Here is a 14,449-nt window from a genome sequence, read left to right on the forward strand (position 1 = left end):
AGCATACTGTATTCTTGCCAGTCCTTCAATGGGCTGTTTTTCTCATAACCAACCTTTTCCTATAGCATTCTTTAGTCTCTACACATCACCACTAGTGAGGTTATTCGTATACCTCCAGGAAAGTATGAGGTGTAGCTTATGAGAACAAACACTGTTCATGCTTCCAGTAGGTGGTCCTAGTGACAGTGCACATACATATCTGAAATGAATTTGTATTCCAGCATCTCAGTGGATATTGTGTAAAAACTGCAGTTGAAAACGGCCTGATGAAGAAATATATAAATGTGATCATAAAAGTCCACCGTGAAACCCATTTCAGCCTAACCTCCTTCATCTTTGTAGCGACGTTCTGCCTTGCTTGTGTAATCATTTTGCTATCATCTCATCGCTGTATGCATTCAATGAGAGAGATTCATTTTATTTTGAACATCTAAGTCAAATTTCTATGAATTTGATTTCCCATCATTTTCCACGGTCTTGACATTGCAAGGCCATTCCCTAAGGAGTGTCAGATAATGTGGTTTAATATTTACTCTGGCATGGCAAATGCTATTTAGATGTCATGCTTCAATGTCAGCTTACAGCACTGCATTTCTTTCAGGAAAGGTTGAATTAATAATATTAAATCAGACCTATTATGTGTAGCCATTCATTTTATGGATAGTCTATATGTACTTTTAAGAACCAGTCTTGAAATGATGGGGACAGACTCCCATGTCTTGCCTATTTTATTGTGTAAGGGTGTGCAACTGTCACTGTTCCAGATTAGAGGAAATTTTTCCTCAAAACAAAGGACATTTCATTCAATTTAGAAAGTATTTATCAAATACCTGTTTTTATTAAGTACTGTGTTCCCATTCAACCTGCTTCTCATGGGTTCTTTAACTTCAGCAGGCTGAAGCACCCCCAAACAAGGGGGCATCTTGAAGTTGTGTCTTAGCAGTGACTGTTCCCTCCTGAAAGTCACCAAATGGGCAGTAAGCGGGTCCAGGTTTTTCTGACCCACAGCTCATATGGCAGTGAATAGCTATAAACTTGGCTCAACACAAATGAGGGAACTTACTTACAACATCATAACGGTTTGGATCTGTGTCTTGTTCTGGAACTGAATTGCACAGTTCTCAAGGGTGGCCTTTGTAGATGACAGTGTTCTGTCACCATGTCAGAAGGTCAGCCATACATGGTAGAGCAAAAGAAGGAAAGTGAGAAGAGAAATATAAACATATGAGCTGAAGGTCTGGAGATACCACCACCTACTGCGGTTTTGTTTAAATCAAAACTACAAAGGATTTAGACTTCTCTAGTGAGCGTGTTTTTCCAAGCCTTTGTTGTTCAAAGTGAAACAAATAAAGACAGTTTAGGAAAACCATGTACTGGGAAGTGGGAGAAATCGAGATTTCAAACTCAATGCTGCCATTTTCGGCTCAACCTCAATATTTCTTTTTATAAAACTCTGGATCAAGATGTATATTTTTGAAAAATTATTTTGAGGACTAAAGGAGACCAGAAAGGTGACACATGAAACTGTACCTTTTAAACCACGAAGTGGAAGTTGGGTTGCTGACCTGGGGGAGAGGGGGAAGCGGTGACAGAAAGATGACGAGAGAAAATGTGGGCTTCTTCTTGGGAAATATACTTCACCTGCAGAGGGGGATGGGCCTCCTACCTAATATGCTCAGAGCAGAAGAACATCCTTGTCATCCCACCCAGCAGAGGCCTTGCCACCAGCCCCAGGGCTCCCCAGGCTCTATGCTGCATTCTACAGGCTATGATTGTTTTAAGGCAATATTAAGACCACTAATTTTATTTCATGAGGGTACCATATTGGTATAGTGAAACCAGAGTTGGTTTCTGCAGAGACAGGTAGACAGAAATGGGCTAACATTGACCTTCTGCAAAGACTCCCTTTCACATCTGTTAATGGGTTCCATCATCTCTTCTCTTCCTCTGAAATATTTTAAATGCTCATAGTATTTGTTGTAAAGGTATTTTGTAACTTCCATGGACACATGTAGTTTAATTGTGTTAAATGATTACTCATTTGCTCTAATACGTTTGAATTAGAAACTTTTCAAACATCTTCCTCCAGATTATTGCCATAATTTACAGCACACCCTTCGCTCCCCAGACTCCCTTTCTGTCTACCTTTCTCCCTGGTACCAGAATGGCTATTCTAAGATGCAGCCTGGTGCCTTGATGGCCTTGCATTAGCTGCATTAGCTTTCCCCGAAAACAGATGCCAAACGATGCTAGGAATGCTGAGTTAAACAGAATTGAATTGATTACTTTTGCAGATAATGATGATGCTTGACTTTTAATGTGAGACTTATAATCCTGAAAGCTTCTGTTTGGCTCCTAGAAGACACATCATTTGTCTAAAGGCATCTTTTCCTGCAGAAAGTCTGTTAATATTGTGATTCTGAAAAGTATGGACCTATAGGTATCTTTAGTCCGTAGTTTTTCCCAACTTCCTCTCGAGATTTCATCACTCTCCTTGCCTAATTTTTTCATTTATCAGAATGCCATCCCCTTCCATATCTGTACTGCTATGACTTGAGTGTGGCCTCTAGGGGGTTATTTTATTAGAACTCTATCCCTATAGTGAGGTGTTATGGGGGTAGAAACTTGAACAGATAGCTCAGCTGTGAGGAACCCTTGTTCCTATAGAGTTGTTAGGTTCCTTTCCCAGCACCCTCAGGGTAGCTCATGTCTATCTTTAACTCCAGTTTCAGGGGATCTGACACCCTCTCCCAGCATCCGCTAGTACTATGCATACATGGGGCTCTTAGATAAGTACAAACAAAACATTTATTTCTAAAAAATAATTTTTTTAAAATAAAAGAGCATGGGAAAAGCTTCACTAGACTGTGTAGTGGTGAGGTGTTTAGGTTTGGCTGTGATTGGATAATGTTACCAGGATGAATACTGTGGATACTGGTGGCTTTATAGGAGTGATAGACCAGTACAAGGTTCAATTGTCCTTTGAATGCATACCATATCACTTGTTTGTAATTGATTTATGTGTGTAACTTCTAAAGTTTGTGTAAATACAAAGCTGCTTTTCTTATAAATTAAGAGTATGGAGAGCCTGGCGGTGGTGGCGCACGCCTTTAATCCCAGTTCTCGGGAGGCAGAGGCAGGTGGATCTCTGTGAGTTCAAGGCCAGCCTGGTCTACAAGAGCTAGTTCCAGGACAGACTCTAAAGCTACAGAGAAACCCTGTCTCAAAAAACAACAACAAAAACAAAACAAAGAACAAGAAAAAAGTATATATTTCAACTATTACTTTATATTATATTGGCCTTTAAATAGCTAAGGCATCAATGCAATTAATTACTTATCTATACTAATGGAAAAGCCATTTAAAGAAGTCTGTTTAAATGGGTTTTGGGAATCAGACCTGGCTTAAATTCTGTTCTTTTTTTCTAGCTGTGTGGCCTAGAGCAAGTTGTTGAATCAATATAGGTCTCAGTTTATCCTCAATAAAGCAAGTTGATAAAAAGCAGTGTAACCTTTGGCAGGGTTAGAGAAAATGTTTGTAGAGATTTATGTATTACTCTTGTCACCTTGTAGACACAGTACTTTAGGTGTTGGTGTTACTGAGGACTTAGCAAAATAGCTGGCTCCTAATAGACACTGAGAAGGTATTATTTCTGGAGAATAGCAACTTGCTCATCTAAGCCAAATGCTAATGTGTCAGTTGGGATGTACTCATAGGCATCTCCTCTATAGCTGTCAATGGAGAAAGTAGTACCTATTGCCTTTCAGCAAGAATCAGGACAAGTAATCTATTCCTTCTCAGAATCATCAATGACAGGCAAAGATGACATCAATATACTGATATGCAAATCGAATATCTGCAGAACACTAAAACAAATTATTTGCAATCTATTTCAAGTACAGCACTATATGGAATGAAAAAAAAAAAAAGATCTTGTTCTCCTCTTTTAGAAAGCCTTTGTTTCCCAGAGAGGAAGCATCTGTGCCAACAAAGGTCGCTCGCATGTATTCAAATGTAGACTTTTCTCACTACCCAGGAGCAATAAAGCAGTGGACTAGAAAGTGATTGACTTTGAAACTATGCTTCGTTAGTTCTGAAGACTGGAGGATATGCCTGACCACGCATGGCCAGGTCAAAAAGTACCCGGTAGGAGACGAGCAAAGGAGATGTTTTAGAGTTTCTACTGCTTTCATAAAACACCATAACCAAAAGCAATTTGGGGAGGAAAGAGTTAATTTCACCCTACAGGTCCATCATCTAGGGACGCCAGGGCAGGAACTCAAGGAAAGAACCTGGAAGCAGTAGCTGAAGCAGAGGGTGCGGAGCAATGCTTCTTGCTGGCATCTTCTTCGTTCTCTCACCAGGACCAACAACCCAGGCATGGGACCATAGTGGGCCCTCCCACATCAACCATCAGCCAAGAAAACACCCCACAGGCCAATCTGGTGGAGGCATTTTCTTAAATGAGGTTCCCACTTCCCAGATGACTGTAATTTGTATCCAGTTGATTTTAAACCAGTCCATCTTAGGGAAGATAAGAGAGTCATTTTGTGGTCCCCGCAGAAAGGGATGGGGTAGGAAGAATAAGTAGGTATCAAGTTGGCAAATTTGAATAGATTCAGCAGGTTCTGGAACACAAGACTTGTAACAACAGGTTTGGAACTTGGCCCTGGTGGTTCGAACAGGGGAATGGTGCCCTAAAGTATGCTAACTCTGTGAAGGAGGAGATTGGCTTCTGGCCGCTGAATTATTGGTTTCCATGTTAAAGAGTCCTTCTAGGCCAGTCTTCTGCTTATTTTAGGAGTCAGCTGGTACTGAGTAAGACAGGTCCTATAGGGAGTATGGGGCCATGAGACTAGAGAAGTCAGGGGTGTCTTCTGGCTCTGGATGTGGGAAAGGCTTGATGATTGCCCTGTGTTCTTTCTATAATTGTTAGTCACGTGATATTAGAAAGAAGGCATGAGAAGCGCTCTGGGAAAGAGTTGGTTCTTCTCACAAGTCTAGCACTGGGAGGAGGACATGGCACGCAGGACCCCCTTCAGCAGAATACCACTACATTTCAGAAGGAGGGGGTGTGAGGAGTTGGGGATAGAGAGGGACTTGGAGGGTAATTTATGCTGTCAGATTTCCTGGAGTTTCCATGGGCAGAGATAGACAATTTAGAGTTCACTCGTTGGAGTAATTTCAGCTATAGAGGTGTTCTAGCTATGTGGCTGTCACCCGGGAATGACAAAGGAGAGGGATGGTGCCTCCTGAGGTATAAAGTCGTTATAAAAGAAGTCTGACTCTGGATCGTTCAGTGTACACGTAGCAAGTACGCCTTGGAGCCCTTAAAGAACTCCAGGTCTCTCCCTACTCAGGTAAGATTCAAAGATGTCAACGTATCAAAATATGAAGAAAAGGTTAGCATACAAACATTACCATTGTAGAACTGCAGAAGTGATCGGGTAATTCAATTAACAATGCCAATAAAATCCCAAAGAACAGAGGAACTCGGTTCATCCAGATGTTTCTGAGACCTGTGAGTAGAACTCTGGGTGAAGTACTTACCAAGGGTGTGGGAAGATGTGCGTTCAATCCCCAACACTGAAATGAAGAGGTTATCCCTCATAACCCAGTTCGGCTAAAGCACATGATTAATACACAAGAACTCCCGAGTTCTAAGAACTGAAAAATAAGGCAATTAGTTTAAGCCTGTTCTTCAGGAAAATCCCATTTCTGGCAACAGGACAACTGCATCTGAGGCCATGATCACGTGAAAGATGAGCTTCAGTCATGTGAGCACAGTCAAGCTTCCGACACCAGTACAGTCACGTGAGCACAGTGAAGCTTCCCTAACACCAGTAGTCACATGAGCACAGTCAAGTTTCCTTAACACCAACTTCTTTTGTTTCCTTGGTGATTTCTCAATGTTGTGAATTGCTGGGTTGAGCTAGGTTTTGTGTTTGTTGGCACTGATATCTGAGTCTTATTGTTATTATTCTTCTAGATGAGAAGTAGCCACCGCAGTGACCACTGCAGACCTTTGGAAGATGATGCTCTTATGTAAGGGCGAAGGCACAAACACACTGTAGAGAATGGTGGCTCATTTGTTTCAGTGACTGAAGGGAAAGGAGCCTCCTGTTTATTTTATTTTGGAAAATCCATATTTAAATAAACAAAAAATGACAAAATAAATTACTAGTTGAGAATATGCATTATTTTTACCAGAAGCAATTAGAAATCAGTATAATTACCACATAACAGCTGTCTTTTGTGTTGTTTCTATTTTAGTGTGTTGACTACAGCTAGAGAGTAGGCAGCAGATAAAAGTTCTGACGTATTGTAAAGCCCTGTTACTGGCTAGAACAGCTATAGGACTGTGGATATTTCTGTGATGAAAATCAAATCAGCTCTCCATTGTTTCATAGAATAAATGCATTCTTGACCAATCGCCTATAGGGAAAGTTCTGATATATCAAATCCGTTTTTCCTACCCATATATGTTACAAAATCAGAAATCCATTTCTTTTTAATATGTTCATTTTGAGAAATAAGGTATTTTTAATATTCTAGCTAGTGTCTCAGTCCATATTTAAAATAAAAAGCTTCTTATGAAATATTAATACTACTCAAATTGATATTTTATGTGTGCATAAAGCAGCTGATTTTCATTTTATGAAAGTCTGAAGGAAAAGTAGTAAGAGCTGAAGTAGGAAATAAATACACATGAAAGGGAAAAAAAATCACTCAGTAATACATGCCACCTCACAATATGTTCCATAAGTGATATAGGTGCTGAGTCTTCTGGGAAGGATCCACAATTTACTTCCCTGATTCCTTTCATAGATGTGTTATAGGATGCAAAGTGCTTAACAGATGATCAAGGCAATACTGGGGAGATGCAGCTAGAGGCACTAACTATCTTTACCAACTGATGACATCTAAAGGGGGAACTGAAAGCTGAGTCCCATTTACAGCAATGGAGAAAACACAGACACTAGACATGATTTTATTTTTACTTTTAAAATATTTTCTTTGCCATTTTCAAACATATGCAATATATACTGATCATCTACTCCCCTCTCCCCATCTCCCACTCCATTTATGACTCAACCCCAGTCACCTCTCTCTCCTAACTTTATCCCCTTGTTGTTAATTTTTATCTTTATTTAAATAGAGGTAGATTTTTTTATTTTTTATATTTTTATTGTAAAATATCTTTTCATTTAATGTAGTCTAATTAATGGGTCACTTCCCCCAACTTCTCCCAGATGCTCCCTGACTTCTTGACTGCATTTGGCATTTACTTCTTGAGTGACTTTAAGCAAATTATTTCTTTCATTTTTCTCATCTGTAGAATTAGGGCAATATCTGTAGCTCCATCAGAGGCTTTGTTATGAAGAGTTAGTACCTGAACCTGTAAAGAACTTAAAGTTGGTACCGAGCGTGGTAAGGGCTCAGTCCACATGATGCCCAGCCTTACGAAGAGGAGGGATATTGTTGCGATCAAAGGGAATAGCATGACATATTTGTCATTCTGCAAAATATTCAAAGTACTGCGTAGATAGTGACTTTTATAGTTGAGCAGTTTAATGAAAGATAGAGAAAAGAAATGGACATAGAATGTTAGAACACAACCAGAGAGGCCCTAGTCAATGAGGAGAGAAACAAAGCTGGTATGTATTGGGATCTATTACATGTGGCAGACTCATCAGGCTGTTGTGGGGGCTTACTTAGTATAGAAGTCCTGTTTCCATACTAGAGGACAGGGAGGGAAAGAGTAGACACTGGGGAATGAAACTGGCTGTGACCATAATGAAGGTGGCCACTTGTCAGCTTCCCTTCACTTTAAAACACACTAGAGAAGGCTGAAAGGAGGACGGGTGAGTTTGGCTCGTAATTTCGGAATTACCGGCCCATAGGCTGCTGGCTCCACTACTTTGAGCTCTGTGGTGAGGCCAGAGTATTATCATGGCAGGATATGAATGGTAAAGAAGGCATTTACCCCACACCATCCAGAAGCAAAACGAGAGTCTAGGATGCTTCTATCTTCAACAGAGACCTAAGTCCATCCCACCAGACTCTTTGTTTTAACATTACACTACCTCCCAATTGTGCCCCAGGCTAACAATGGCCTCTAACATATGACCACTGGGGAATATTTAAGATCCCAATTTCAGCATAGACCTAAGAGAGAGACTAATATACAAATAACAATTTTACCTTAAAACACAGTAGTGCCCCTACATGTTTAAAAAAAAAAACTTCCTCTTTACTTATTTTTACCTTTTATTAGTCCTTTTTAAATTTTCATACAATGTGTTCTAATAGTATCCACCCCCCAATACTTCCCAGTTTGGGGTGAAGGGTCTGTGGAAACTCACTGACCAACAACTCTAAAAGAGGTAACTAATTCCTGGGCTTTTTATTTGTTAGCTTCTGGTGTCACCCCAATTATAGAGTAATTCCACTTTAACATGTGTTTCCTCTCTCTCTCTCTCTCTCTCTCTCTCTCTCTATATATATATATATATATATATATATATATATATATATTCTCACTCTCTGTCTTCTCTCTCTTTCTCTCTCCCCTCTCTCTCTCTGTATGTGAATATGCTTCCATAGTTAAAGGTTCCATGTGACTTTTTCAAAAAGTCTTTAGTCACATTTATCCCTCCCCACATTCACTACCCTCTGTGTCCCCCACTCCAGTTTAACCCCTTCTCTATTATTTTCTTTTAACCCTTCACATCACTGAATTCTATCTCTTCTCCCTTTCAAGTACCCCAATGGCCCCTCACTAATATTTTGACCTCTATAGATATTCAAAATGAAATGCACATATCTGAAGATTCAAAACTAACATCCACAAATGAGAAAAAGCATGTGATATTTGCCTTTCTGGAAATGGATTGCCTCACTTGTAATGATTGCTTCTAGCTGCATCCATTTACTTATTAATTTCATAATTTTATTTTTCTGAACAGCTGAATAGTACCCTGCTGTGTAAATATATCACATCTTCATTATCTCTTCATCAGCTTATAGACACATAGACTGTTTCTATGCCCTGGCTGTTGTGACTGTGATATTCACAGATGATGTTTTTAAGCTCCTGAATTATGGTATTTGTGGAAGATAAGCATTTTAATTATGGAAGATATCAATCACTGAAAATGAGTTAACTGACCGCTTAAAAGTCATTAACATATCTATGTTAGGATGAGGGAGGTGAAAATATAATAAAGATGCATATAAAATCAGAGAAGAAGAAACCTACCAACTGCTTCCTTTTCCATGGTTTTAAATACCTTTAAAGTGGCCTAAAGCTTCAGTGCATTGGTTTTACAGTTAACAGCAGATAAAGGAAGCCAGTCTTTCTAAACTCCTGGCTTGGCGTCATCATGATAATGCTGATAAAAGCTTTTGGTCTTACAGATTCTGCACAAGTTTTTATTGTCTATATTGAGTTGCTATGTAATCAGGCATGCCTACGTTTGTTTGCTTCTTTCTCTTTTTGTGTGTGGAATAGGAAATCAAGGAGAAATTGGATTCCAGTCACAAGAGAGATATGGAAGGCATGGGAGTTCCAGAAATCAAGTATGGTGATTCTATCTGCTTTGTCCAGCATGTAGCCAGTGGCCTTTGGGTCACCTACAAAGCACAAGATGCCAAAACTTCCCGCCTGGGACCTCTGAAGAGAAAGGTGAAGTGTCTGAGTCTTGTCCAGGGTTCTTTTACATTGAGTGGGTACAGTTAGATGGTAGACGTGATTCTGCGAATGAGGAGGGCATGACAGGTTTTACCTGTTACTGCTCTAAAGAGTAATTCTGTGACAGATTGTGCCTAATTTCTCCAATAAATGAGGCTAATTTGGTCACTGTAAACCCATTCTCATTTTTTAGAGTGTACCATACATGACCCCTCTGTGTAGAAGAGCTGGAACTTGTTTGATTCACTCTGAAACCCAGTCTTAATGACTCTTAGTAGTTCCACTATTTTGAGATTATCTGCATCATTGCTTCCTTCATTTAAGTGGATAATAGAGTTATTATACTATTTTCATAAGACAGAGAATGACTAGAGTGTCTGTGGAGAAAATACAGTTTGCATAACAATGAGGCTACAGACACCGATGTGCAGAGAGTTGCCATAATAGTAATTCTTTTTTATAGGAACCGGAGAATAGATGCCAAGGGTTTAATTTTCTTGGAAAATCCTTTCAAAATCCATGTTTAGATAGTCAAGAAAACCCAGAATAAGGTTACAGGAAGCCCTGTAGACTATAGTCCTACCATATTGGCCTAAAGCAATAATGATAATGTCTCCAAATGATATTTATTATAGGATATTGGAATCATACTATATGGTAATAGGAAGGTTTCACCGACCAAGATCTCTTGTATGTGAGCCGTGCTTGTTCGTGCAGAGTATGTGGACATGAAAGAACAGCCACTTTGACCTTTGTGTTAGTGCCTCCCCACAATAGCAGATCTGTAGACTAGGGAGGGAGGTCCTAGCTTGTCTCTACTGTGGTAGAGAAATAGAATATACACACAGGGCCAGTCAGTATTTCTGGGATTCGTAGGACCAAAATTCCCAAGCAGAGGCAGCTGTAGGTGTAGTCTGAAATTCTCCATGCAGTTCCTCATAGGGTCCTAAACTGCTCCTATGTGGGCTGTGTGGGCAAGACAAGAAACAGGAGTTCACAGCTGTGATGGAGAAGCACAAAGCAGCGGCAGACAGGATTGTGGTCCTAAGGAGACAGAAGTTGACAGTAACTGTCTCATACATTGGCATGGCCCTGGGAAGTACAGTTGACTTTCAGCGAGTTCCAGTGAGGCCACACTCTAAGACAGAGAGCTACCTTCTGAGAATTAGAGAAAACTGAGAGCATCTGCCCAACCCCATCCTCTGGCAGCCTACCGCAGTCCTCTGTGGAATAGTGTAGTATCTGGACAAGCTGCTTGGTGTTCTGCACTTACTACAAGCCATGATAATGCTGGAGCGGAATTTGTGGGTTTGAGGCTGAACCTCTAGGTGGAAAGGGACTTGGTCCACATGGAAAGATGTTGGACTGCGTTGTTGACTTAGTGTGTCCTTTCTTGCCCATAGACCGCTAAATCATGTATACAGATTTGAAAGAGACCTCTTCTATATGGTATTATAACATTCAGCCCTTGACAGGCAAACAGTGCCATGTTTCACAAGAACAGGTCAAGTGTTCCCTCTAAAATGTCCAGATCTGTGTGAAAGGAATAAAACCCAAGAAGGACAATCAGTAATTGATTATCAGAAATTGATAAACAGTAGCTCATGTTAAAAGGAGTGGTTCCTATGCATTGTGAGTGCCTCCATGAGAATTATGACCTGAAGGCCTGGCCCTGGAGATCAATTAGGCATTTAAATAGCCACATTATAACTAGTGTTCTCAGTCCTCATTACTTTCTGGTCTGGTTGTCCAGTTTGCAGCTATCTGAACAAGCAGAACCCTAAGAATATTGGTCTTTGGGGGCTAGAAAACCAGGAGCAACACAAATTACACCTAATAGGAGTGTGTTGCACATTGCTAGCCAAACACCAGGAAGTCTGGAAAAGTAATACTGTCTAACAGCTGGAGACGCCAATGGCGAGGCATCCTGTGTAATGTTTAATCTTCGTTACACACATGGGCTGAAAAGTTTCTTTTTAAGGAGAACACAAACTTCTCCAAGCCTGTATACTACTTCTTATACGATTATAACCTAACATAATGAGTTAGGTTTTGACCAAAAGAAGAAAAATACAAGAGATTTTCACAAGAAAAGGAAAATAAGCTTTGATTGTAAACTAAAACAGACTGAACTCTAGGACCCTGCATGGTCCCTCACATCCTCAGGATGTTTCCCTGCTCAGGAATTTAGGACAGGATTTGACCTTACCTCAAGCCAGGGTCAAATCCTCTCACTTACCACCTGCAGGTACTTGAATCACAGTAAAAGGACAAGCTAGTGAATTCCAAAAGCTGCTAGCTTTGCCCAAGCGCCATGATGTTCTTGGTGATCAGTAGTCCACTAGCTTCTCTATAACTGGACAAAGATCAGTAATTACTGCCCATATAGTAAACATCCTTTGAGCGCCTTTTACTTTCCAAAAGTCATTTTGGTTTATATGTAAATCACCTAATCCCCCAAACAGCCCTACAAGATAAATACATATTTGCAAATGGTGATCTATCTAGCAAAGCTGTTGATCAAATTACATGAAGTCACTCAGCTAGCAAGTAGTCAGTAGTCAAATAGGACTGGGGTTCTGGGGGGGGATGGCACTTAATGTGTGAGCCTTTGCTCTGAATCAGCTCCATAAGAAACACACTCCCACTGACTCAACTTTCCTTGGCCATCTGCTGGTTCACCAACTCTATAACTGACCTTCAGTAGAGAAATTCAACCCTGATCCCTGGAGGGAGCTCTGCTTTGAATTGTTCCTGCCCAATTTACATATGAAGGGGAATGGTCTAAACCAAGTGGCTTCCCTTTCTCCAAGGGTGAGCCTCTGTGTTCATTTTAAAATAAGAAAAAAAAAAATCCCTTACAAAAGCATGTTTTCTCCCTTCAAATTGGCCATCCAGGCACAAGAAATTTATTGTAGCTCATACCATGGTGGCACATAAAATTTCATTCTCATCAAATCACCAGGTTGTGGGAATAATTCACATGTCAGTAATAGGGCATGTGGGCAAAATAACTTTGTTAATGTCCCATTTTCAAAATGGACTCAGGGGAGCTTGGCAAGGGAAAAGAATAATAAGGAAACGCCACAGAAAATGTGGGTGGCCCAGCTGTGGAGTAATGTATAACCTGGACTTGTTCCCGTGCTCCGTGGGTAGGTCATACTCCATCAGGAAGGCCACATGGATGATGGATTAACACTGCAGAGGTGCCAGCGGGAGGAGTCCCAGGCTGCTCGCATCATCAGGAACACAACAGCCTTATTCAGCCAGTTTGTCAGGTACTTTGGTCCATTTCCTTTCTCTTCCAAATCCTTTTCATACCAGGAAATCTGTTATACACAATATACATTGTTAACTCTGACCTCAGATCAACTGAACCGGGCATCCAAGGACTTCGAGCTATCAAGTTATGTTTGCTTAACAGTGATTCTCAACCTCTGGATCACGACCCCTTTGAGTATCACATACCAGATGTACAGTGTATCACAGAAGTACATTACAGTTCAAAACAGTAGCAAAATTATAGTTATGAAGTAATAAATAAACAATTTTATGGTTGGAGATTGCCACAACATGAGGAGCTGTATTAAAGAGTCACAGCATTAGAAAGGTTGAGAACCACTGGTGATGCCTGCCTTGTGTATTCAAAGTTCAAGAGACCATTTTGCTGGAACAGACCTCTTAACCTTGATTAAGTGTTAGCTTCATTGAGGCAGCATGTAACACTATGATTTCTAGGCTGTGTCTCAATCCAACTTCCTTGAAAGTCTGGAGGTGAGATCCAAAGTTAACAGGGCCCATTCTGTAATCCTTGTACTAATGGCTGTGGTGGGAGGATTTTGAATTGCAGGCTAGTCTAGGCTATATAATGAGCTGCTGTCTCAATGATAACAAACAAAAGCCAAATGTCAGTACTTCATTGAAAACTCTCTTATGATTCTAAGATTCAGTCACAGATGTGAATCATTTCAGCAAATTTCTTCATCTACATGGTCAAAAATGACTTATTAATCTCATACTCTAAGGTATGCCCTGCAAAAGGGAAGAGTGGGGGAGTAAATGGTATTTCATTTTTATAGAAGATAAGATCGAGATCTCTTTATATAAATTCATTTTGCATTCATTCCATTGGTTAGAATTTAATCAGCGAGAAAATTGCATGCAAACACATTATTCATGTGGTTTTGACTAGCATCCCATGCATCACCCTTGCGGTAGATAGTTTTCTCATCTATCCTCCAGGTCTCCCCATGTTTAGTGTTAAACTTTTTTTGGTGTCGACAGCTATACCCTCACATGCGAAACTTAACTCTGAATAAATCAAATATCTTAATATAAGAACTAAAACTATAAAACATTTTAAAGACATAAGCAGAAACTTTCACAACATTGGGTTAGAACATGGTTTCTTAAATATGATACCAAGGCAAAAGCAACAGAGGAAAAATAAATAAATTGGACTTTGTTGAAATTTGTGAATGATTTCAGGGCAAGGGATACAGTAAAGTAAACAGAGACAATTCACATAAAGGAGGAAAATGTTCATAAATTGTATGTCTGATAAGGGCTTTGTATCTAGGAAAAAGAGCAGGAACTTTCAGTGATAGAGAAAATTAAACTGATTAAAATAGTCAAAGGACCTAAATAGAAATATCTTTAAAAGATATGCAAAAGACCAAGGACACATTTAAAGATGTTCAGCTAGAATCATTAACTATCAGGAAAATGACAACACAGATCACAATAAAATACCTG

General features: G+C 39.9%; 1 protein-coding gene across 1 annotated transcript in view; it reads left to right on the forward strand.

The window, feature by feature from the left end:
- The window catches only part of Ryr3 (ryanodine receptor 3), a 369,298-nt gene that overhangs the window by 86,553 nt on the left and 268,296 nt on the right, over positions 1-14,449 (forward strand). Inside the window, exons 12-13 of the mRNA XM_087910876.1 lie at positions 9,515-9,688; positions 12,851-12,972. Of these exons, the coding sequence (XP_087767002.1) occupies positions 9,515-9,688; positions 12,851-12,972 (296 nt within the window). The remainder of the gene's footprint in view (positions 1-9,514; positions 9,689-12,850; positions 12,973-14,449) is intronic.

Source organism: Myodes glareolus, chromosome 10 (assembly GCF_982192425.1).
Source record: "Myodes glareolus chromosome 10, mMyoGla1.1, whole genome shotgun sequence".
NCBI classification, from domain to species: Eukaryota; Metazoa; Chordata; class Mammalia; order Rodentia; family Cricetidae; genus Myodes; species Myodes glareolus.